Here is a 25,371-nt window from a genome sequence, read left to right as displayed (position 1 = left end):
TTCTTCTCAGAAGCATTTCTTCCCCAAGCTCAGAGCTCTAGCTGATGGCTTAGTTATGATTTATGCAGATGATCCTTGGCTAATGATGCCATTTGTCATTAACTTCCTAAGGCAACACAAATGCTATCCTGACTCTTGGTCTGCCTTCCTGTCTCTGCTTTGGGCAGCTGTTTGCTGCAACAGCAAGAAGCCCCCAGTTGTTACCATGAACTCTGTGACTGTTCCGGCCACACGTTCTCAGTGACAGAATGACAAAAAATGAAAGCCGAAGTGGTTGCAGATGCATGGAGCTGAGGGGGTGACTTTTGTCACCAGCCCAGGCGTTCTCTTGGTGTGTTATGATGCTGTTGGATGTAAGTCCATGACCATGACAGACTCGCACTCTGTCACCACAGGCATTGTTATACCCCAGCCTGACCAGGCAGTGATGCCTTTGGCCACAGTGCCTCCCTGCTGTCTTGGCAGGGAAGGGTGCCTGTGGTGGTATGAGCCCTGTGACTTGCCGTCTTCTTCTGTGATTGCCACAGCAAGACCTCCCATCACCTGCATGGGCACACTGTCACTACACCATCCCCCCCACCCCCCCTTGACACAGCTTCCTCTCCTGGGTGTGGACTCAGAGTGGCTGAACCCACAGACCCTCTAAAGTTCCAACTGAGAGGTCCCCAAAACACCTTCCACATCTTGATTGATTTCCAAATACGACATAAGTGGGAACTGAGGTCCAGAGAGGGGAAGTGACCTGCCCAAGATTGCATGGGGAGATAAGGGACCAGGCTGAGCTGGAAACCAGGTTTCCTACACCCTAAGGAAGGGGTATGTCCCTGTCCTTGCAGACACTGTGCGATCCCTCAGGGCCACCTTCTGTCCTTCAGTGACTGCTCCATGTTTAAAAATCCTCACTAGAGGATATGTTCATTGATTTTAGAGAGGAAGGGAGAGAGATAAACATCAATGTGAGAGAGAAACATCAATCAGCTCCCGTACACACCTGACTAAAGATTGAACCTGCAACCCAGGTATGCATGTGCCCTAACCAGGGATCCTAGTAGCAAACTTTTGGTGTACGGGCAATGCTCCAACCAACTGAGCCACCCAGCCAGGGCTATGCTCCATTCTTGGCCCCCACCATTATTCTGGCATCCTGTCCACCATTAGATGGGAGTTTGGTCCTGGTGAGGGATGCTAGGGGCACCTGCATGGAGGCACCCTGAAAGGAACTGTTGTGCCCCTCCCCATGCCTCTACTTTCTGATGGTGGCCTTCAGGACACCTCCACTTGGCTGGTACCCGCTACCCCTGCACTTCAGGGCCCGTGCCCTTGAAGGACTTACCATGGTGGGGGTGGTATCTGGATTTCTGGGGGTGCCTGAATGGGTCGTGGGAGGGGTGCAGGCTCAGAGGGCTCCGGGGGGTGGTTCAGGCATGGCCCTGCTCCTTCTCCTTCACCAGACTCCCAGCCCTAGTTCCTCTTACAACAGACCCCTCTCACTTCCTTTGGCGGGAGGGGCCCGCGGCTACCGGGGAGGGAAGCTGGGCCCCGGGGGCGGGGAGAGAGCTCTTGCAGCTGGCAGAGCTGAGGGAGCTGGCTATTTGGGGCTCTGAGCCTGAAGGGAGAGGTCAAGGATTGATGACAGCTGCTGCCAGACCCCAGAAGTCCCCTTCTCCAACTCCCTGGGGACAGGGACTGCAGCAAGGAACACACAGGTCAGTTGGCTGCAGGACTGACCGCTCCATTCAGGGTGATCCCAGGAAGCATTTGGGCCGCCCAGGTCTCTGCAAAACCACTTCAGACATGTGCCTTCTCTGGGCATCCCTGAACAAGCACCTACTTCCAGAGCAGCCTCAGTTGGTCCTTCCTTCAGAACAGCCTTTGCAAGTGGGTGTGTGTGTGTGTAACAGGGAAAGGCAACAGGAGTGGAGGGACCAGAAGCTAGGTGCCCCTGCCAGGTCCCATACTTTGCAGATCAGCTCTGAATTTAATGACCCCCAGCTCTGCTACTTCCAGGACTGCCCCGTTTTCTCATCATAAAACGGGGCACGAGCCGCCCCACCATCGCATCTGATACACGCTGGATTGATCAAGTGTGGACTCATGGCCTGACCTTCGGGAGATCAGCAGACCACGATGTACTGGTCTCCTCTGGATATTTGAAGAAATGGCAGTTCTGAGAGGTTGTCACCTCACTGTGCCACAGAGTGAGGAGGTAGTGGAGGCAGCAGCCTAGACCCTGGGAAAGCCTGGCAGGGAGGTGGGAGGGCTGGGTTACCCCTGTGGTCCAGGGCTGCACAGCATCCTATCTTGGGGGTGCCAGAGCCTGTTGCCCCTTCATAGCCACAGACGAGAAGGCACTCCCTTCCCCCTGGGACTCTTGCTGGGAACATGGGCCATGGGATTGGTTTGGCACCTGCAAACCTCAGCAAATGCCTCCAGGCACTCAGAGTAAATAGCAGGCAGCAGGAGGACCTCCACCTCTTGGGGCACAAGGGAAGGCTTCTGGGAGAAGGCAACCTTGTGCTGAGACTGCAGGGTAAGTTGGAGTTGACCAGGTGAAAAAGGAAGGGAAGGGCACAGCTGGCTGAGGAAACAACTCAAGCAAAAGCAGGCACGCTGGAGCTTGTGGAAGGACCAGGAATGTGATGGCTAGGATGGCAGGTGCCAGACCCTGAGGCTTCAAGAGCCTCTGCAGGAAGCTGTATATCTGTCCTAAGGTCACTGGGCTCTAGTCTGAATTGGTAAAAGCCCCCTTCCAGGCTTCTGGGGCTGCTTCCAGTCTGGGGCAGGGACACACACATTCCACGTGCGGAAATCTACACAAGACAGAGCTTTATTGATGTAGCACTTCCTGGCAAGGGGTTTGTGGGCCCCAGGGCAGGGCCTGCAGCACCAGGACAGGGCTGCCTGGATATTGGGTCCCCTGGGACAGGCAAAGGTAGGAGTGGCCTTCCCACCTCTAACCCACCCCTGTAGCTGGTGTGGTCAGGAGAAGGGTATCAGGGAGGTGGTGCTAATCCCCTTTCCCCCATGGAGGACACAGACCCCCTCCAGCCCAGAGTGAAGGGATAGGCCAGTGCTGGGGGTCAGGACACAGGCTGACTCCCTTTCCCATCCCCACTCTTCACAGTATGTATTCCGATCAAAGATGGAGGAGTTTTGGGGACTCCCTAGGGGTGGGTGAAAAGGGTGCTAAGTCAAACAGTTGTTCCCTCCTCCAACCCACTCTGGAGGGGGTCTCACTGTGAAGCGGGAAAGGGGCTGAGGAGGGGCCCTGGGGGATGGTCAGCCCCATTCTATTTTCCAGCCTGGGGCTTTGCAGGGGTTTCCAATAAATAACTTCCGGCTCCATCTCAACCCTTCATTTCCAGCTCCTGCCCTCGCACTCCTTCAGGCTGGCCAACTGCAACCCGCCCCGGAGCCCCTCCCAAGCCGGTGCTCAGTTGTGCCTCAGGGGTCCGCGCGCCCCCTAGCGGCCATGGCAGGTTTTGCAGCACATCTGGCGGAAGTAGGCTCGGCTGCAGAACTGAAATTTGAGCACTAGAGGGCAGTAGGCGACCTTGTTCACATCTTTGCACTCTGCAGAGGGTGGGAGCAGGGTGGGAATCAGTCTTGGGGCCCCTGGGCTTCACATGGATTATTTTATTCCATCCCTGTAATGCAGCACGCTCTCAAGTGACTATATTTTTTTTACTCCCTGACAGAGGAGAAAACGAGGGCAAGAGGTGGAAGATGAACCCAGGCAGTTTGGTTCCTGTGCCCCCGTAAGTAATCTATTACTACGAAAAAGTTTACTTAAATAGAAAAAAAAAAGGGCATACTTAAAGCAGCAGTTCTCTAGGGGATGTGACTTTGCCCCACCCCACGGGATATTTGGCGATGTCCGGCCCCACTGGTGGAGAGGGATCCTACTGGCATCTGCGGGGGTGCAGGTCAGGGATGCTGCTAAATATCCTGCAATGCACAGGACAGCCCCACGACAAAGAATCATGTGGCCCAGGACAGCAATTATACTACAGGTTAAAAACTCTGATTTAAAGAAAGAATAGTAGGAAAATAATGCTATTGGTGGAGGTGAATAAGTCGAAGGTCATGGAGGTGGCTGGGGGAGTGACCCAAGTTTGGGCCCCCAAAAGGATCAGGTGCCTAAAATGCTGGCACACAGTGGCACTTAATAAAATAAATGTCTGCAGGGAGGGGACAGTGACACTGGCCTGCAGGAGACAAAAAAGGATTCAGTGGTTGGGAAGGATTCTGGCCCATGGTCAGGACCCCCACACTCTCCTGTGGCTTCCTCTGGACAGGACTCTCCTGCTACCCCTTGGCCTCCTGCCCCACATACCTTCAGGACTGTCCCCAGGGGGTGTGCTGTCGCACTTGGCCTCACACTGTTGCGTGGTAGGTGGCCTCAGGGCCTCGGTGCACTCCCGTGATGGTTGGCCGGTATGGCTGGAGCAGCGCACCAAGCGCTGTTGCTGCCCGAGGCCGCACTGCACGGAGCACTGTGGGGCATCTTGGATGAGCCACTGCACAGCCGCTCCTGTCCTGGCTTCCACCCCCCAGGGGCACCCACCTACCTCGCCCCACTCTCCTGCCACCCAGCGAGGAGGGGGGCAGCGCCGCAAGTTGCAGCGCATGGTGGTTGGTGGCTTGGTTGCAGGCAAGCAGTGGGCGAGGGGCAGTGTTGCGCGGTGGTCTGCACTCTTGCAAAGGACTACGCGGTGGCGGAGGCCCGGCCCGCAGCTGGGGGTGCACTGCAGTCGGAGGGGGCGTTTCATGCTCAGTGGGCCTGCCCGCTCCTGACTCCACACGCAGAGGAAGTGGGGAGGATGCTGCTGGTCCAGTGGATGGCAAGGAGGGGCTGGCTAACTTTGGACCAGTCCAGGATGGTCCATTAGGGCTAGCGAAAGGGGCTGGTGACTACGGAGGTGGGACGGTACCTCAGCGGGCACTCAGCACCCAGGTCCTGCCCTGCGCTGTACGAGTGGCTTGGGCAAAGGTGGGAAGGGGTGGCTGACCTCCGACCAGTCAAGGGCGGTCCACTCCGGCGGGCAGGCAGGGCCATGGCAGGCCTCCAGGATGGGTGGGCGCGGCTGTGGGCACGCATTATCATCCAGCGTCTTCTCCTCCGCAGCCGACATGCGGCGCAGACACACAACAGAGCGGCTGCGCACGCCCGCATCACAGCTGCGGCTGCAGTGTGACCAGTTTCCCACAACCCAGCTGTGGGGGACACGGGGGTCTGAGAGTATAGAGCAGGGCACCCTGACCCTGGGGCACTAGCATATCATCCTCCTGCCCAGCAACCAGCATTGCTATAGAGATGGGCACCGAGTTGGAAGCCTGTACTTGGAACATCATCTCCATGTGTCCACACTGGGGTGGGAAGACACATCACCCCAAGAGGAGGTGGCTAAGTTGCACTTGACTAGGAGTACTGACTCTGATTTCAGGAGAGCCCAGACCTGACCTTGGGGAACACTGTCATCCCAATCCTGGCACCACTCACTCCTCTGATCTCAGCAGCAAGGCCACTGCAGTACTTGTCTCTGTGACCCTGCACACTGGTGGGTACTCACTCAGGTGGACAGGGCTCTGTGTTGCAGGCGCGCTGTCTCTTGGGGAGCTTGCTGTGGGCACTGCAATGGTGGGGGGCCACGGCTGAGCTGTCCAGCTGATTGCGGCATTCCACGGCCTGCACCTGGCTACCTGGGGGTGGGTGAGAGGCCTGCTCAGCCCTGCCCTATCCAGAAGGTCAGGTGACTAGTGCTCCAACCGGCCCCACCTTGGCCTCACCTCCAGCACACTGGGCAGAGCACTTGGTCCAAGGTGCGTAGTGCCAGGAGTAGGGGGGCAGTGCATCGCGGGTAATGGGTGCATTGAATCGGTAGCGGAGGGCAGGCAGCTCTGTGTGGGCCAGCACCTGGGATGGGGAGGGAGTGCATCAAAGTGAAGTGAGGCTTGGAGTCCCCATAAGGATGATGTCCTCTGCACTTTGCTTCCATCATTACCATGACAATGAGAGATGCATTAATGGGTCCCAGGGCTTCTAGGCTCTGTGTCTGATTTGGGCCTGGTCGCAGCTGAAAGGTGGTCCCAGCCAGGGACAGGCGGTGTGGCTGAGGAGTCCCGGGCATCCCCTCCAGCAGCAGGGACTCCTGGTCTCCCTTTAGGGCTGAGAGACAGCACAGGGTTCAGAATCTCAGCCAAGGTGACCCCCAGCCCTCTGCTTCTGCCCTCCAGCTTACCTAGGTGACTGAGGGAGAGGTTCAGGTCCTGGATGAAAATGTGGATGGAGCCCTTGGGGATCCAGACGACTTCCTCATACCCTGGACAGTGAAGCTAGGTGTCACCCACTTGACCTGTCCACCACACCTGCCTGCCTCCTGTGGCCCCCAGATCATAGCAGCTAACCATTACTGTGCTAAATAAGCGCTTATAGGGACCTCATACTAGGTCCCCAGCTCCAGCTCTGGGAAGTAGATGTATCATTATACCCATTTTACAGAGGACAAAACTGAAGCTCAGAGAAGCAAAGCCTAGGTTTGACAGCTAGGAAGTAGCCAGGTTGGGATTGCAAACAAACTTTCCTGCCTCTCTCACCACCAAAATGGTCCAATCTGCCCCACCCCTGCCCCCACTCTCTCCCCATCAAGCAGCAGGTCTGGGCCTGGGCAGAGAGGAGGGGGGCGCTGTGGAGGTCCTGCCCCACACAGGGTGACATGGTGGCTTTAGCAGTCAGAGCGGGGTTCTCAGCAGGCTTCACAGTTTACAGCCTGAATGATCACGGGCCCCTGGGAATCCTCCGTCCCTGCCCACCTATGTCCCAAGTTTTGGCTAATCTGCCTGGACTCCCACTGCCTCCTGAACCACACTTGGGCAGGAGGTCCCCTGGATGGGGGCAGGGAGAAGTTTTGGTTCCCACCCTCTTAGATATGTTAATGACCAATATTTAGGCTCCAGAGCCCAAGGCCAGTCCTTGACCCTGATCTGGGGCATCTCTGGGTCCCCCAAGACTTTTTTTGGTCTCAAGACTCCATTGGGTCCCTGGGCCTGAGAATTTGCTAATCTTGACTGCTGTGGTGGGGGCCAGCTTTGCCCTCAGCCCGGTGGGGAGTGTGGCAGCACAGTGGGGTATCTCACCGGCCCCTGGTGAGGCTGGGCTAAAGACGCCCTCGATGGTTTCGCAGGCACTGCCGTCACCCCCACACACTCGGCACTTGTCCTCCCGCAGGTCGGAGCCCAGGACCCGGTCACAGCCCACGTGCTGGGGAAGGCAGTGGTGGGGGTTCGTCAGTGAGTGCCCATCTCCTCAGTCCCCAATCCCCTTCCCTCTCTCTGGGAGTTCCCTCCACCTTGCACTCGCCACTGACACAAATGTCCACTGTGTCAGGGCGACAGGGTGTCCCGTCCACCACGGCTGCCGCCCTCTCTGTGTAGAAGTTGAAACCTTCTGCCAGGCAGGTGAGTGAGCAGGCCTTCACGCCCCCTGGGGGGCAAGGGCCCATTAGACCAAAGGCCAGGAGGCCCTGGGGCTCCCTGCTTGCTCCCTGGGGCAAGGGAGGCCAAGAGGGACAGACCCCAGATCCAAGAACACTGGGCAGGCTAGGAGAAGGAATGGGGGTTCCCAGTGTCCTGTCTGACACTCTAGCTCCTTGCATAAGGGGAGGGCTCAGGGATGACCCATGATGCTCTATCCACCTGCTCCCATGGCCTCCTGAGCCCCCTGCTCACCTCCTCGGTATGTTTTCCATGTATAGAATTTTCCACGGAAAGGGATGCTGTCAAATTCAGAGCACTGCACTTCCCTGAAGTCCTGGGAGCCAGGGGGACAGTCCTGGGGGCACGAGACAGGAGAGGGAGGGAGGCCAGGTGTCCAGGGGTAGAGTTAGGGCAGAGGCCCAGGGCAAAGAGCTACTGCTCGGAGCAGAGATGGGCTGGAGGAGTGAGGCTGGAGGCAGGGAGGAGGCTGTGAAGGACTGGGTGGTGGCCTGGGCTAAATTCAGCCAGTGGGGCTGGAGGGACAGGTGCATCTGAGATGAGACTAGGTGACATTAGATGTCAGGTGTGAGCTGGGGTGATGCCTGGGTTTCTGGTGTTAGGCCCTGGGGCCTTTCTTGAGAAAATGGCCCTAGAAAGGAGCAAGGCAAACTAGGGAAGGTGCCCAGTTCTTTGTGAGTGTGAGGGGCATGTGGACACCTTAGAGGACTCCCCTCACTCAAAAGCTCTCCCCCTTAGCACCCTCTTATGCCTACTGGGTGTGTGCACGTAAGATATGTTTACACCCAGGACAAGCCAGGGAGAACCCCAGTGTTAAAAACCCCAGTGTTAAAAAGGGGCAGCAGAGAAGCTGAGAAAAGGAGACAAGAAATTGCAGCCTAGGAGGGGCTGGGAGCACAGGACGCTGGGATGCAGGCAAGGAGGGAGTTCTGGATAGGAGGCTGGTGGCCCCTGGTCAGAAGATGGCGCAAGCAGAGACTACAAACGTGGCTACTGGGTTTGGAGACAGGGAGCCCAATGACAGCTTTGGGGCACGCAGGGCTCTTTGGGGAAATTGAGCTATGAGGGGAGAGGGTGGTGGTGGTCAAACAAGTATTCTAGGTGGGAGAGTCATCTACTGCAAGAGTTGAAAGGAGCCAGATCCCTGGGGGGGCTCAAGGGCAGAACTGGGTGGGAGGCCCAAGTAGAGGGGCAGGGGAGAGAGAAGGCCTGCAGGTGGCCAGCAGTGGCTCCTTGTGCCTCTTTTATTCCCAGGGGCCCGGCTTGGGGAGACTCACATCCGTGTTGCAAGAGCGATGCCGTCGTCTCTCGCCCAGGCAGTACTTGCCCCCAATGGTGGGCCTGGAAAGGGTGGGGGACATGAGAGAAATGGGGCAAGGGGAGTAGGGGAGCCCCTTCCATCTCACCAGCTGTCCTGAGGACTGACCTGGGGCTGTCGCAGTGACGGCTGGAGGAGGACACGCCACCCCCACAAGTCCGGCTGCAGTCGCCCCATGGGGTCCATGGGCCCCAGGCCCCATCCACGCCCTCAGGCCGTGACCCGAAGGGGACGCACACCCGCTTGTAGCACCACTGTGGGTGGGATGGGAGAGGTGAGCCCAGCTTGCCTGGCTCTCAGGGGCTTGGTGCTCATTCCTGCATGCCCCTCCCACCCAGCCAGGAGTCTCTCAGCACCTCTTGGAATGGGGCTGAAATGGGAGGACAGGGGTGTGATCTGAGGACTGGGATTCTGTCAGGTGGTATAGGGCTGTATTTGGGAGGTGGACAATGTTCAGGGCAAGCATGGTTTGAGCTGTGGGGGTGTGGACTCAGGCCAGAGGCAGGGCCAGCAGTGGCACTGGAGCCGAGGGGCGGGGCCTTGGCCGGAGCATCTCTCACCCCCTTGTCGATGGTGTGTGTCTGGCACAGCGTGCCCTCCGCGGCGGGGATACTGTTGGTGATGCACCGGTTGCTCTTGCTTAGACACCACAGTTCACTGCAGACCTCCTGCGGGCCAAGATGTCTGCTCAAGCTCGCCCCCTCCCTCCCCTGGACTGGGTAGGGGGTACCCAGGAGGTGTGCTGGGCAGTGGGCCCCTAATGCTCCTCTACTGGGTCTCAAGAAATCTTGAACATTTGGGCAGGGCACGACCTGGGACCTCCTCTCTGCCTACATATGCGGTGCACTTATTGAACACCCATGTGTCATGAATCTCCCCCTAACCCCCGGCATCATTATCCCAATTTTACTGCAAGAAAACCAAGGCTCAGACAGGCGAGGTCATTCGCTGAAGACTGTGCAGCTACTAAAGGGCCTCCTGATTACTAACGCAGACCTTTGACTGAAGGGTCTATGATGTAACACCTTTTCAGTTCAGCCCCTGGCACCTCCTGAGTTTCCAGAAGGAAACGTGGGACTTGCTGAGGAATGGAGTTCGGAAGGATTCTAGATTCCTTTTTGGGATGGGCAAAGCAGCCTGACCAAGAGCAGTGGTTTTGAAAAATCAGGCCTGGAAGATGGCTCAGGTCAAGGGGCCCATCTCCAACTTTTCCCCACTGGATGGTTCTCCTTGTTCCCCTCAGGGAGGAAAGCAGGAAGGCTCTCTCTACCCCGTATTTAAACTGGGGAAGTTCCCAAAGGTTTTCCTCTGTGGAGGGTGGGAGCAGACCGGCCAGGTTGGGCCTGTGTGGGACGCCCTTCTGCTTCCACCAGTGAAAAAGCAAACCCTTTCCTGCTGTCTGATTCCTGCTTGGGCTGGGCCAGGACCCAGCAGCAAGTCCTTTACGAGTCCCAGGAAGTCCCTCTGGGCCTTTAGGTCCAGGTTAACATCCCTGGACAAGACCCCCTGGGTCCAGGTGTGGCCAAACCTTAAGACTCTCTAGCTTACACCCTGCCCCACCTCCCAGGGACTTCCCCCTGTGAAGAGGAAATCCTTCTCTCTCCTTTTTATAAGCACATGTAATCTCCTCTTTGAACATAATCCTTCTAAGCTTTGAAGATTTGGGATTGGACCGCACAATGGCTGTACGAAGGGACATTTTCTGGGTTGGCTTCTGCGAGACACCTGCACACATGTGAAAAGTTTGGAGGGCTGTCGAGAGACCTGCTCCCACAAATATCCTCCAGAGTCCCTGCCTTCTGCCCCTGCAGAGGATACTTTTCAGCTAAAAATTCAGCCTGGTCTTCTGGCCTCACCTGGCTTGTGTCCTCCTGGCTATTTACAAAAGTATCACATGTTCCAGTCCCACTTCTGACACCTCTGAATGCCTATTCCAGTCCTGTTTCCCATCCTCCCCTCTAGGGCACACTGGAATATGTGGATGCTTCACGCCCACCGCCCCCCCCCCCCTCACTTGCAACACACTTGCCTTCTCTGGGCTAGTTTCCTCATCGACAAGATGGGCCTTGCCTCCATAAAAGGCTGAAAGGCATGTGACAGAGTAGATATGAAAGGGCTTACACAAATGCCCTGTTACTGAGTAACAATGACCTCAGCTATCTCTGGACCAGACACTAGGTAAGCACAGCTCCTTACACATATGAACCAATTTACATGCAGTCAACACTCCCCTTTGCCAGGAGGGCCGGGAACACACTCCTTGGAAAAATGAGTCAATCCAGCCTACAGCTAGTACTGGTCTGTGCTTGATATCTTGGCACTTCCTCCCATCTCCCACCCCTTTATAAAATTTGGGGTCATAGAGAGACCTGGATTCAAATCCCAGCTCTGCCATGTTCTCCAATTGGGACTCTGGGAAAGGCACCCTCCCTATGCCTCAGTCTCTTTATCTGTAGTGTGGGGATAACAGGCTCATCAAGAGCTTAAATGAGATGATATACATCACATACTTAGCATATAGTGAATGCTCAGAAATGTCAACCATTGTCATCGTTGTTAGGATACCTGCGGCACAGCAGATGCTCAGGGTAGTTTCAGAATTCTTTCGGAATTCATTAGAGGGTGCTGTTGTTACCAGTCAGTTAGGGTGTGGGGTGAGAGAGTAACATCAATTACATATAAATTGATCCAGGGTTTACCTCCTTGTATTGCACTGAAATGAAGTGAGGGCATTTTACCAGCTGCCTACTGCCCATTTTGAGTTAACATGGCCTTAGCTTGGACATGGCCTTGCAAACTCTGAGCCTGTGAGTCTGGAGGGTGTAAAGTATTGGGATATGGGGAAATGGGCAGTAGAGGGGCAGACCCCAGCTGAACTGGTGGCCCTGGTGACTGAAACTAGAATCCAGCAGACCTCCGGCTGCCTGGGAGGAGCTGGGAGCAGGACCCCAGCTTACTTCCCTCTGCACAGATGGGGCTTTGGGAGCTGAGCGTAAATCTCAGGAAAGAACTAGAGAGTGGTCAGGAGTCTCAGAGTTTGTACAGCCAAGGACTGGGGCCAGGAGTTCTGTGTACCAGTTGGTAGGGGATGTGGGGAGTACAGACAGGGTGTCCCTGGAAGGCTATGTTCAGTTCTTTGCCAAGTGGGGAAAATGGTTCTTCCCCAGGGAAACTAATTCCACCAAGTGTGCATGTTAGGTTAAAAATGGCCCAGCTAGGGCTCTTGGGACTTCAGTCCCACTGCAGCCTGCTATGCTGCTCAGAAGGTGGCTCCCAGACTGTCTCCAGCCCAGCCCCCAAATCAGGGGACAAGAGACAGGAGGTCCAGTTCTTGCCCCAAAGTTTGTCTGATTGTGACATCTGTATAACCCCAGGTCCCTCTGTGCCCCCAGTCCCACGGGGCTCACTCCCCTTCCCGGCTGTCCCAACCCCACTGCCCAAGGTGGGGGTGCCTGTGCAGAGTTGCCCCCTGCGGCCCCTCCCCTCCCAGGAAGGAAAGCAGGAAGGCTCTCTCTACCCCGTATTTACACTGACGCGATTTGACTCCATGTTGGAAGCGGCACTGCTCGTCCGCGTCGTAGGCCTGGCCAGGTGCCACGGTTGGGTACACGAAGTCCTGTCTGAGGGGCCGGTTGTTCAGGCAGAGCCCCAGGCCTGAGCTGTGACAAGAGGAAAGCAGCTGTCATGCTGGGGGGCTGCAGGCCAAGAACTCAGGGGGTCCGGCTGGGTAGGGTCCCAGGGAACAGCCCTGCGGGCAATACAACCCTTCTCAGCAGCAGCCCTGACTTCCAGGGGACCCCGCCCTGCGGCCTGGGTGGGAGCCTCCGGGCGGGACAGGTGGCTCCATCCTCACTCCAGAAAGCTGGTGATGTAGTCGCGGCTGCAGGATGACCACACAAATGGGTTGGTCTTCATGGTGATGTGGGCGGCCATGAGCTTCGCTGGGTCCTGGCCCCGGGCCCCACAGCTGTTCCCCACGCCGTCGTGGTTCATGCCAAACCTGGGGAGAGGAGTGTTGGCTTTGCCTAGTGCTAAGGCACCTACTTCTCCCCCACTGTCCTCCCCTTCCCATGGCCCCTGGCCTCACGTGTGTCCGATCTCATGGGCAATGGTGAACGCTGTGGCCAGGCCAATGTCCTCATTGATGCTGCAACTTCTTTCTCGCTCACACATCCCTCCCACAGGGGCCAGGCCTGGGAAGTGGGCACGTGGGGTGGGGCTGGGGGCTCAGGGCTGTGCTGGCTAGTCCATCCACCCTGCCAGGTCCCACCCCCACCGGGGCCAGGGCCACCCAGCCCCCTGCCTTCACAGATGTGTGAAACCTAGGGGGCATGGGTACCTAGTGTGCCACAGGGTTTGTTCTTGTAGATGCAGATGTCATAGCTGTGGAAGGAGAGGGGACAATGAGGAGGCTGGGTGGCCTCCTTAAGCCCTGATGAGGCCACCATGCCTGTTGTAGGGGGTTAAGTTCTGCCTGGGAGGCACTGCCTGCCTCTCACACAAAGCCTTATGCTCTGCCTCCAGCTGGCCTTGGGGACAGTGGGGTGTACGAGTAACGGACTGAGAGACTGACTGAGTGAAGGAGTGCATCAGCACTCAAGTGGCCCAATACCCACCTCCCCATATTCTCAGGCTCCCAGCTGCCCCTCCCATCTCTGGCTTGCCAGGGGGGCAGCAGCTGAATAGTCCCAGCCTCTCCATCTAGTAGGTGATCCCCTGCTTGGACCTGGATGGTCCCCGGGACCACTGGTTCCCCTGGCCCAAGTCTTGGAGCCCTTCCCACCCCTCACCGCGTGATGAGCACCGCTGTGTCATGGTTGGCCACACCGTTCTCCGGAATGGCGTTGCCATGGCCGCTGCGGTTCACGATGGATTTCTGCCACTTACAGAAGCTGTCCAGTGACTTCCCGGCGTGGTGGGTGATCTCCAAAGTAGGCTGAGGATGGACAGAGTGAGGTGCATGGGTGCAGCCACCCTGGAGGGGGTGGGTGGCACTGGGGTGCTGGGGAAGGGGTGGGGCTCCCACACCTGGTCTTCTGTGAGCAGGATGAGCCGAGTTACCAGGATGTTAATGATGTTTCCCAGACTCGAGTCTTGGAAAAGTTTGGCAACCTGACCTCCAAGAAACAAGAGAAACGGAGTCTTAAGAGGGGCCCAGAGTAGCAAACAGAAAAACAATGACAATAGCTCACTTTAATCAAGCACCTACTGTATGCCCAGCCTCAGGCTAATCCTGGGTATTTATCTTCCCATGAGTAGGTACTGTGATCATTCCCATTTTGCAGACAAACAAATTGATGCACAGACAGGTTAGGAAACACAGCTGGTAGGTGTCACAAATGGGATTCAAGTCTGGTAAGCCTGCCTGCTTGCCAGTACATTTCTTTCTGACTCACCCTTGCTCAGCTAGTCCGTGTTTTTTGTCCTTCATCCCTCCCCTGGCAATTCCTGGGCTGCCTCCCATGTGTCTGCCCAGAGGTGGCCTGAAAGACGTGAGTGTCACCATGCAAAGGTGGAAGTGTGGGGAAGGAAGCTCTAGAGGCAGCGGTTGGAGGGACAGAGGAAGTGGCCCAGAGTGAGTGGGCACAAATGATGCAGTGACCTTGGAGCTCTAGGACATCACTGTCCCACAGGGAAACCCACGGAGACCCTGGCAGGTTTTAGGAAACTTTGAAAACCCAAGGGAGAGAGGGAGGCAGGGCTGAAGCAGAAAGGAGTGGAATCAGATATAATGGCAGGTCTACATATTGGGCTGTCTGCTAAACTTTTCCTTTGTCTTTTTGCTTCAGTGAGATAGGAACACTGCTCGAGCCCTTATTGTGTGCCAAGTGCTCTACCTGGCTCCCACCAACTCTTATGCCCTGCTGTAGATACTATTATAACCCCATTTTACTGAGGGGGAAATGGAGGCTCAGAGAGCTCCAGTCTTGAGGTCTAGTATAGCCACTGAGTATATCTCAGTGTGGGCCAGCGAGGACAGCTGTGTGAATGCACAGGTAGGCATTGGAGTGAGAACTCTGCACACATACAGATGTGAGCCCATGTGTGTGCTGGTAACCTCAAGTACCTGCAAGCTGTGTGCTAATTTTTATATAGCAAACAGTTATGCAATCCCTACTGTGTCCCAAGCACTGTCCTAAGTGCTTTATCAGTTCACTGCATCCACCTTAGTCTTATGAAGTGGGTGCTATCACTACCCCCATTGTATATATGAGTTAACCAAGGCAGGGGTGAAGTCATTTGTCCAAGGGCATATAGCTAAAAAGTGGTAGAGCTGGGATTTCGGCCCAGGCTGGCTGGCTCCAGAGTCCTGCTCCTAAGCACTGTGCTATGCAGGCCTCCTTTCTTGCCCTGCCCTGTCCATTCTGTTTCTCTAGCCTCAGGCCAGAAACTGGGGGTGTGATGGTGACACCCCTTTTCCTGATGTCTGCAGGCTCCAGGCTCCTGGGGTTTCATCCCCAGGGAGGGGGAGGCACTTACAATGTTCATGATGGCCAGCACGTACTGCTCCACATCTCGGCGCCCGTGGTACGCCACCATCATCTTGTCAGCCACCACCAGGGTTTCCACGTAGCGCTCTCGGCTGACTGAACGCTTCAGACCCAGCTGGCTGCGCTCTGTTTCATTGCTCAGCGGCCGGGCAGGTGGTGGCTTCAGGGTGCGCAGCCACCACGGCCGCCCCTTCCATGGTTTCTCGTCTGCATGGAGAATTTCTGGTCAGTAGTATGTTGATAGCTCCTTTGGTCCAGTTCCCTGTCTGCTGGTTCACTTGCCTGAAAGGCTGTCAAATATCTTGTTCTTTTGCTTGTTCTTTGGGTATTCTGGTTGTACCACATCAGGTTCTAGAAATGTGCCCTTTCCTGGATGTCTGTTTCTACAATGATGTGGCTGCCCCACTGCCAAACTGGTTGGTTGAACAGCTGCCCAGCACCCCATGACAACCAGTACGACTACACACCTTCCCAGCAATCCCACTACCTGCGTGCATGTGTGCAGCAGCTGGACTTGCTGCTGGAATGGTGTGACTGTAGAACCAGCTGCTTTTGATGGTCTTACTGCCCAGCTGTACTCTTGCCTGACTGTCCACTGGCCACCCACCTGTGACACCATCCACTTTTCTGTTTGTACAACTGACTATGGTTGTGTGTCTGCCAGGGTTTCCGACCACAGAACTTACTACATGTCCCAGAGCACTGCGTTTACACTGGACAGCCATAGTTTTCTAGCTGTATGATTGTCTGGGTAAATGTTTTGTTACTGCTTAGCTTCCTTACTCTCTCATCTCCTAAATGTCTGGTAGTACAGCTGTTCTCCTACAAGTCTGGTTGTGAACCTGACCTTCTGAATGGTGGCTGAGCCTTTCTTAGGCCTGGTGTTTTAATTGTGCAACTGCTCGAGTATCTGCTACAACCACCCTGCTGCTCAACTGTCTGATCAGACAGGAATCCTGGAGATGAACAGTTTCATACCTGAGCACCTGTTCAGCTGTCTCACTATGCAGGGCCACTGGACTATGGCGGTGATAGATGGGCTGCCCTCCTGTCCCCCTGCCCTGCTGTCTGACTGATGCCATCCCTCCCCTCAGGTAGCTTGCCTGCTTCTCCCTCAAGGTAAAGATGTATGGGCTCTTTGCCTATCCCGAGACAGATGTACCTCTCACTCCACAGGCTGTGTCCAGATGGGGGTGACGCAGGGAGGAACGCTTGTACACCACGTGGGGGCCACTCTCCTCTGGGCCCTGGCCCCTCTTGGGTCCACTTTGCAGGGGCTCAATCAAGTATTCTTCCTCATCTGCCACAATCAGGCCATGCTGGGGCGGGGGGGGGGGGTGGGACAAAGGCCTTAGATCAGGTCCCGGACCCCAGGATCCCTGGGCCCTATCTCTTTATTTTGTTCCTTCTACCTTTCTGGGTTTAGGTTGCTATTCATTTCCTAATCTTTAGAAGGTGATGTTCAGCTCATCGCATTTCAGCCTTACCTAAGGCTATACATTTTCCTTTAAGTACTACTTTAGCTGAATCCTAAATTAGCTAATTCTTTTGATTAGCTCAAAATGCTTTAAATATTTCTACTATGATTCCTCTCTGACTTACATTTAGAAGTGTTTTTCTTAACTCCCAAACTCTTGGGCATTTCCTCCCTGCCTCCCAGAATCCTCTGCTCACCAGGCCCCCACAGGTGCTGATGGCCACATGAGAGCTGTCAGCCTGGCCCTGCAGGTGGCCAGCGTAGAGGCAGTGCGGCTGGGCAGCCCTCTGCCAAGCCAGACCCTCCCGTGTCCAGTACTCCACAGAGACGTGCCCTGCCAGAAGGCGGGAGCTGCGCGTCAGGTTCAGCAGGAAGTGAGTGCTGGGTGCGGCCACCTTGTAGAAGAGGCGGGACTCTGCTGCAGGCCCTGTGCCCCGACGCTGCCTCCTGGGGGCAGGGGGTGAGAAGGCCAGCAGTGCTCCATTGTCATCCACTCGGGTGGGGAAGGCGATCTCATAGTTCTCCAGACTGGACAGGAACTCATCTGTGGGCGAGGGTCAGAGGCCTAGGGTGGGCCCTGGGAAGGGCCCCATGTCCTGGCTGCTTGGTTGCAGGGCACATGATGCTCGCTTCACTGGCTCCTGACTCTAGGTAATCAGCTGCAAGAGTCTGAACTTACTGACCTTAGGGCCTCCCCCTCCCCCTAAACTTTGGCCCCAGTCTCACTGATCCCACTTTAGCTCCTTGCTCCCTCCCCACTGCCACCCCTGGACCATCCCTACCTTGAGACTGGAAGGCACGTGTCACCTCGAATGTGAGGCCCAGCCCCAGGGCGAGGGCCCAGCGGAGGATCTGGCAGGCGGGAGCCATAGAGGCCACGTGTCCACATGTCTCTCCTGAGCCCCGGCTGCCGGCAGCCCCCACAATGCCGCCTTTCCTGTTCACAGCCTGGGCGGCATCACTGGACTCCTGGGAGGGAGGAGCCAGGTCAGGGGTGCTGGATCCTGACGTCAAGAACAGACACTGCCAAGGCCCCTCACCAGGCTGACAGGCGAACCTGTAGTTCCACACCCCCAGTCTGGAGGAGGCGCAAGGTATTTCCCCCAGTTGGAAGATTCCAAATGTATTTCATTACACAGCACCTCCTCAGCCCCCATCCTCCCTACACTCTAGGACACGTAGGGCCTTGCTTCCACGAGCACCTACTGTAGGCCTGATCGGTTTCATTTCACTTCATTTTTGCAAGAACACTGAGAGGATCCATTTATTGGGTAAAGGCTGCGTGAGAGACACAATCCCTGTCTTCCCTTTTTTGGGGCTTAGTCTCCAGGGAGTGAAAGATTAAAGACAAGTAAATAATGAGACAAAAAAGAACACTTTAGATGTGACACTCTCTAGAAGAAACAATGGGGAGGCTCAGAAGCAGAGGTGCGAAGGAGGAGAAAAAAACCAGTCATGGGAAGGGAGAGACAGGCAAAGAACAGTAGGATCACAGGTCCAGAGGTAGGGAGGGGCTTTGTGTGGATCCAGGACCACAAAGGCTCACATGCAGGGGCCTGCACTGGGAGGCTGGCGCGGGACACACTTGAAGGCAGGTCAGTGTTGAGGTTTTACCCCAGATGAAACTTGAGGCCCGTGCTCACACCTCCCTCCCCACCCCACCATTTTGGGGTGAGGGGCTCTGCCTTTGGATGCTCTGCCACGGGTAACACTGTTCACCCTGCCAGCCGAGCTGGAGTCCTGTGCAGCATGGCACTGGTCCCTGTGGCCCCTCTCCCACCCTGCCCTTCCAGCTTGGCCCTCAGTCCTGCTTCCTCTCCCTTAGGATTCTTTCTGGGAGCTCCAGGCTTCCTCTGGTATCTGCCCCTGGCCAGCCTGACACAGACACCACTTTGGGCCACCACTCTGTGCCAAGTCCTCCTGCCCCTCCTGTCTCCACCCTCCTCCCCCTTAATCACACACTGTCTTGTTTTCTTTGCAGCCTGGCCAAGTCTGGAAGCCGATCCCCAAACAGGGCAGTTCAGCTCCAGAGGGATGGAGCCAGGTTTTCTCTAAGATACTGACTTAGAAACGAACATTCCTGCTTCTGCTTGGATACCCCTAGTGATGAGGACCTCACTCTCTGGCACCCTGTGACCCAGCTGCTCCTACAGCTAGGCTGATGTTTACCCTTTGGTGTTTTTACTTACCTTATGGGGGCTTCCGTTACTGCCACGATGGGGGATCCCTGTGGGTCGGCCTCTGTTTCTTCTTCACAGCCTGAACAGGGAGAGGGTGGTGAGGAGGAGCTGGGCTAGGTCTAGAGTTCAGGGGTCACTGAGAAAATGCTGCCCTGGCCCTGGTGATCCTCCTCTTGGATTTCATTCTTCCTCTTTCCCAGCACACCACCCCCCAAAGCTCCCTCCTCCCCTCCTCTATTGCTTCCTCAACCCTGTCCCAGCCCAAGAGAGGCCAAGAAGCCATGAACAGCTCTGGGATCAAAGCCCTTCCTCGGTGGGCTCCCCTGGATTCCCTCCTGCCTTAAAGGCCCTTCCCCATGCCAAGGTGGCAGCATTTTCCTTGCGAGGGAGGTTGGAACCCCCCTACCCCACCGCAGCACTCCTGTTCCTCTTCTCCTTTCCCCAGTGGTGCCACATCTTCCTCCCTAAGTGGCTCTGTGGTTCTTGTCTTGGCTGCTCTGTCTTTTTGCATATCTTTCTGCCCACCCCCTCCAAATCCTCATCACTGTTCTGAGGCTGAGCCCCTCCTCCCAACAACCTCACACCCCTCTGTGCTTCTGGTTCAGGTTCAGGTAGGGTGTGGGGGACAGTATAGGTATGAGTGGGTGGAGGCAGAGGCAGGGGGAGTAAGGCGTGGGGTCTGAGGCAAGGCAGGGGAGATCACCTGGGGCAGGGGCCCAGTCCCCCAGTGGCTAGGAAGTGTGACCTGCCCCAGCACTGGTAGGGCCACTAGAGGGTCATGAGTCTGCAGGGGGATATGAGGCTGTGCGGGGATGGGGATTCGAGGGCCTGAGCCTGGATGGGGACAACAGATGTCAGCAGGGATTCTACTGTGGTGTATGTGGCTGCAGCAGAGTGACTATATGGGTGTGATTGTGATGTGACAGTGTGCGTGGTGTGTGCCCATGTGACCCTGTGAGGCTGTGTGTATACTCAGGCCAAACCCCCAGCCCCTCCTCTCAGAGGGCTGGAGGGAGGCAGCCAGTGGGTTGGGGGGTGGTGCTGCTAGCAGCTGGAGGAGGAAATGCCGGCGGAAAAAGCCCGGAAACAGAGGCTCCCTCCCCTCCCCGGGATCCTGCAGGGACCCGTGGCTCCACACCCAGACCTCCTGGGCCAGCTAGGAGGACTGGGCTGCTGGGCCTCCCTGTGAGGCCAAGACCTGGGCTGCCCAGGCTGCCAGCTGCCTCCAGACACTGCACATCTGACTGGGTGACCTTGCAAAGCCAGTAAACAAAGGCTGGCTGCCCACCCATCCACGCCACAGCTCAGTGGGTCCCCCTAACCAGCCACTAATTAAAGGCCTGGAGCCGGAAGGGCTGGAGACACCCTGAGACAGAAGGCTGCGGCCTGGAGGACCAACTCTGGGGAAGTGGGCGGCGCCACGCTCACACCCGGACACACAAATGCACACTGGCAGCAACACACACACTTGTGGGTGACCACACCTGCACAGCTGGGGACCAACAATCTTATACTACAGACCCACAAAGGTTCCCCCCCACACTCAGTACATACTCACACACCAGAGACACAACTATACACTTCCCAGCCCTATGTGCACACATATACAACCCAGAGACAAACAGACACACAAACACACCTGGCTTACACACACAGACATGCGCACACTCATTCACACACATCAGACCAGGGGCAGTCACCAAGTCCCACAAGCCTTGACACATACCGCTGATGCACTTAAACACAGGCGTTTACACATTGTTACACTCAGACACACCGGGAGACAAACACAGATGTCTGGAGACACACTTGTCCAGGCATTGACACACACAACAGACATGATGCCCACAGGCTGGCTTACACGCACACTTAGACACACAACGCCCCACATAATCACACGCACATTTCCGTGCAGACTCACACATGCAGGGACTCACTCATTTACATATACGTGGATGTCCACACGCACACAGCACACACACACACCACGACAAGGCGCTCACTTGAACTAAGTGTCGCACACACTTAGGAACATCGCACACCGACACAGCCCCCACAGCAGCACGATGGCCACGACCACCCCACCCGGCGCGGGCACACCAGCCCCCGAAGCCATGCACCCCGCCCTGCCCGCAAGCCCCGCGCCTTTACCCGAGGCCGCCCGCCTGCCCGCCGGGGCCTCCGTCGCGACTCCGCCGCCGTCTCGCCGGCCGGGCGTGGGGAGGAGGAGGGAGAGCGCGCGGCGGCGTGGCCGGGGGAGGGGGCGCGGGGACGGCACTTCCTGAGCCGCCGGCCAGGGTTATAAAAAACCCCCAAAGCGCGCGTCGCCAGAGCCCCGCCCAGGGCCGCGGGCTGGGTCCGAGCCAGGGACCCGGGAGCTCCGGCGCCCCGCCTGGCCTGGCGCCGTGGAGGTGGGGAGGCTAGGGGGCGAGGGTCGGGGGAGGGAGGAGGTGGGTCCGGAGGGGTGAAGTGGGCGGGGATGGGAGGAGGGGAGAAAGACTGGAGGGGGAATGGGGAGGAGAACTGGGTGGGGGTAACGGGACCCAGAGGAAAAGGGGAACCGAGTGATTGGGGGAGGAGGAAGATGGACTGGGAAGGGCAGAGGAGGTGGGGGCTTGGAGGAGGGAGCAAGTCGGGTCGGGGTCCTCGGAAGGAATGGGGTGCGGAAGAAACGGGAGGAGGTGGGGGAGGGGAGAGCCCGCGCCTGGCCAGCGTCAACGGCATCGACAACAGCTGTTATTTATTGAGAGCTAGTCCTCCCTCAAACAGGCACTTATTGGGCGCCTCCCGTGTGCCAGGCACGATGCCCGGGGCGGCTGCGTCCATCTCAACTTGCTCTGCCCTCCCAGAGCTCCTCTCTGGGGGGTGGACCTGCTCTAGGCCTGGCTGGTCCCGTTTGCAGAAGAGGAAACTGAGGACAGAGAGTGGGGCAGGGGTGAACCTTGGGTCAATGCTAAAAAGATGTGGAGCTAATGCATGAAGGGGGGTGACCTGAGCAGTTGGAAGGGGTGAGATTGGAACCCCATGTGACCAGCTGCCGCAGGGCCTTCCAGGTGCCTGGCTAGGAGCTGGTTCTTCAGCAGGGGACAGGGGGTGACTCCTGGACTTCACAATTCCAGGCTCCAGGCCTGGCCTTGCCCTTGGCCTTCTCTTAGTCTCCATTGCTTCATCCCTGGTGGTGGGAGCCTTTATGGGACTGCTGGGGGTGGAGTTCATTCAACAGCAAACATTTGTTTGCCCTGAACTTGGAGTGACAGGCCAGGGCTCTTGCATACAGCAGGTATAACATAAATACCAACCTCCCCCTGGAGCTCCCACTGTCTGTGGCTTCACCTCCACCCCATCCTTGTCCTAGGCCAGACTAGAGGGGCAGGGTGTTCTCTATCCACTGCTCCCAGGGCCTCTTGAGTTCCCAAGAAGAACAGGTTCAGGAAGCCAGCTCTGGCCTCTGCCAGAGGGCCCTCCATTACCTGCTGGCGTCCTGCCAGCTTGCCCCGACTGCCTTCGATGGGGCTCTTTCTCCATCCAAGAGGTGGCTGCCTTTGCATTCTGTTTGCCCTAAAGCTAGAAGCTCCCACGGTCAGCCCAGTGGCTGCTCTGGCCACTAGCCTTTAGTCTAGTGATAGGTGGCCACTGGACAGCCCTGGGAATTTCAGGCTGCTTTGAGCCAGGGCTCTGAGCTCTGCCACTTACCAGTTGTAAACCTCTTCTAAACAGGCTCTGCCCCAATGCCACAGCCCCAGAAGTCCCTTGGGCTCTCCCTCTCTCTGCTGGGTGTGGGCTGGGTGGGCGTGAGACAGGCCCTAAGCCACTGCTACCTTCCTAGTCTAGGGCTCACCATTGACTGGCGGGGGTGGGGGGGGGAGGGAGGGTGGGATATGCATGTCAGGGCTTTTGGATCTTCAGTAGCATTTGAAGCTGAGTCCTCATCTTAGACAACCTCTTGTAGGAATGAAGCCACCAGGCAGAGGAGGCTCATGGTCCCAAGGTCATCATTTCAGCCCTGAACAAGCTGTCCCTGAGCCCATAGCTGGCTTCATTTATGCAGTCTTTACTGGACACTCTTTGGTGTCAGGTGCTGGTTTAGGTACTAGGGACAAATCCAGGGATGACAATCCTCTGCACCCCTGTAGGTCATGGCTGGCCTTGGGACCTTTGCACTTGCTGTTCCCTATGATATCTCCATGGCCCACTTAATTTCATTCTTCAAGTCTGAACTCAAACATCATGTCTTCAATGAGGCCTTCCCACCCACCCCACACTTCAAGATTATACCCCACAAGCCTTCTCTTTTATTCCTTGGTTTACTTTAATCTTAGCATGAATAACCACCTGACATGCTCTGTGGAACACTTAACTTACATTTGTAGGTTCTCTGTCTCCCTCTCTGAAATGTTAGCTCTGAGGGAGGCAGTCTTCAGCTGCACGGTCCACAGTGGTCTCCCTGGTGCCTAGCACAGGGTCTGGAGCACACAGCTGGTGCTGTGTTGAGTAAAGAGAACCAGGGAAAGGCTCCCTGTGGAGGTGGCATTGACATTGGAGTTTGAATGTCAAGAAAGAGATAGGGGGGTGAGGGCACAATAAATTCAAGGGCACTGGGGCCAGTAGGTTCTCTTTTGACTTAAACCACTTTGGAATGACTGAAACCCCCCCTTTTTTTTGGTAACTTGAAACCTTTCCATCTGCAGTGATGTAGAGAGTTGCGACTGGAGGGATGCGGTACTCAGGCGCTGCCACAGGAGAGCGCAATCATTGTTGTCTTTTGACTATGGGAACTGGGAAAATAAGGGAGAATATAACCAGCATGACAGATAAGGGAGCACTGGCTTTGAGTCCTGTTTTAAATTCACATCAGCCCTAGGAAGTAGACACCACACTGATTTCTCAAGTGAGAAAACTGAGGCGCAGGCTGAGTCACTTGCTCAAGTCTGCTCAGCCAGGAGTGTCAGAATTAGAAAAGAACCAAGATTAAAGTCACAGGTTATCTGACTACCAAAGGGATGGTAGGTGAGCTTGGAGGCTGAAGACCCTGCAGGGTGGGACGGAATCCTCTAGGGCAGGGGTGTCAAACTCATTTTCACCAGGGGCCACATCAGCCTTGTGGTTGCCTCCAAAGGGCCGAATGTAATTTTAGGACTGTATAAATGTAACTACTCCTTAATTAGGGGCAAGGAGCTCAGTGCTACTGCCAGATAGGAACAAGGTGCTGGGCCAGATAAAACAAGGTGGAGGGTCTGATTTGGCCCTCGGGCCTTGTGTTTGCCACCTGAGCTCTAGGGGACCTGGGATCCCTGCATGGAGGGTGGGGCCTTTCTCAGAAGCTGCAGCCCCCATCTCCAGTCCACCTGTTGGATGCTTTTTGCAGCAGTGGGGCTGGTGCCTCTTTAAATGTTGAGATGAATCACACTTGCTAAAGGTCAAGTGAAACTGACAAAAAGCCCCACCAGTCCCAGTTTGGGAGCCAGGGAAGGCTTCCTAGAGGAAGTCACATTTAATAGGGCATTTGAAAGATGAATATGAGTTGGGCATATGAAGAAGTAAGGAAGACAGTTTCAGGCCCAGGGCCGAGCCCAGGAAGTGAGAGAGTGGAGGGTATGCAGTCAGTTTCCTTTGGGATTCCCCCTCTGTCTGGAGCCAGTATTTACTCAAACTCCTCCCTGCCTGTAAGTCAGGCAGAGAAAGACAGATACTATATGATCTCACTTACGTGTGGAATCTAAGTAGATTGGTGGCTGCCAGGGCCTGGGGGAGGGAGAAGTGGGGAGACAGTGGTCAATGGGTACAAACTTCCAGTTATGAGTAAGTCCTGAGGCCCCAATGTATAGCACGGTGGTTATAATAATAATAAGACTGTATTGTGTGCTTAAAGTTGCTAAGAGAATAGATTTTCAATGTTTTCACCACAAAAAAGAACTGGTAATTATGGGAGGTGATGGAGGTGTAAGCCGTTGCTGCAGTGGCAGTCATTTCACAATATATGCATGTATCAAATCACTACATTGTACATCTTAAATCTACACCACATTAGAGGCCAGTCAATCCCAGTAAAGCTGAGGCAAAAGAAAACACAACAACAACAAAAAAGCAAACTCCACCTGGCAAATGCAGCACAACCTTTCTACCTACCCCCTCCTTCACTCATGAGCCCTGAATTCCCCCTCTTACTCCCAACACACCTCCTACCCTGGTTCCCACAGGCTCCATTCTCACCCTCCCCAGCACTGGGGCCTGCTGTTGGGAACGTCACATTTTTTAAAAAAGATTTTATTTACTTTTAGAGAGAGGGGAAGGGAGGGAGAAAGAGAAGGAGAGAAACATCCATCCATGTATGAAAGATACGTTGATCAGTTGCCTCTCTCATGCCACCAGCTGGGCATCTGGCCCACAATCCAGACGTGTTCCCTGACCGGG

The 25,371-nt window shown here is 56.0% G+C and overlaps 2 protein-coding genes across 3 annotated transcripts in view; both read right to left on the bottom strand.

Moving 5' to 3' along the window:
- Nucleotides 1-1,479, bottom strand: part of MYO1F (myosin IF) — a 32,996-nt gene extending 31,517 nt beyond the window's left edge. Inside the window, exon 1 of the mRNA XM_045850528.1 lies at nt 1,334-1,479. Within this exon, the coding sequence (XP_045706484.1) occupies nt 1,334-1,336 (3 nt within the window). The 5' untranslated portion in view covers nt 1,337-1,479. The remainder of the gene's footprint in view (nt 1-1,333) is intronic.
- Nucleotides 1,480-2,805: 1,326 nt separating this feature from the next.
- ADAMTS10 (ADAM metallopeptidase with thrombospondin type 1 motif 10) lies at nt 2,806-21,188 on the bottom strand. Of its 2 annotated transcripts, none has more exons than XM_045850554.1 (26): nt 21,112-21,188; nt 18,970-19,039; nt 17,563-17,749; nt 16,978-17,324; nt 16,466-16,622; nt 15,293-15,510; nt 13,841-13,924; nt 13,603-13,748; nt 13,152-13,195; nt 12,900-13,005; nt 12,666-12,812; nt 12,330-12,471; nt 9,373-9,480; nt 8,921-9,066; nt 8,772-8,835; nt 7,729-7,831; nt 7,350-7,483; nt 7,138-7,261; nt 6,243-6,323; nt 6,006-6,169; nt 5,791-5,917; nt 5,574-5,703; nt 5,013-5,217; nt 4,572-4,748; nt 4,337-4,496; nt 2,806-3,573 (listed from the first exon to the last, which is right to left on the bottom strand). In XM_045850554.1, the coding sequence occupies exons 3-26, from the start codon at nt 17,648-17,650 to the stop codon at nt 3,464-3,466; spliced, it is 3,312 nt and encodes a 1,103-aa protein (XP_045706510.1). In that variant the 5' UTR covers nt 17,651-17,749; nt 18,970-19,039; nt 21,112-21,188; the 3' UTR covers nt 2,806-3,463. The 2 variants fall into 2 exon arrangements, with proteins under 2 accessions (XP_045706510.1, XP_045706511.1); XM_045850555.1 differs by having other exon boundaries at nt 17,176-17,324.
- Between the last annotated feature and the right edge of the window lie 4,183 nt (nt 21,189-25,371).

Source organism: Phyllostomus hastatus, unplaced genomic scaffold (assembly GCF_019186645.2).
Source record: "Phyllostomus hastatus isolate PE091 unplaced genomic scaffold, TTU_PhHast_1.1 phas_contig_81, whole genome shotgun sequence".
In the NCBI taxonomy this organism is placed as follows: domain Eukaryota; kingdom Metazoa; phylum Chordata; class Mammalia; order Chiroptera; family Phyllostomidae; genus Phyllostomus; species Phyllostomus hastatus.
Note: the sequence above shows the minus strand (reverse complement) of the source record. Positions and strands in the feature narration are given on the sequence as shown.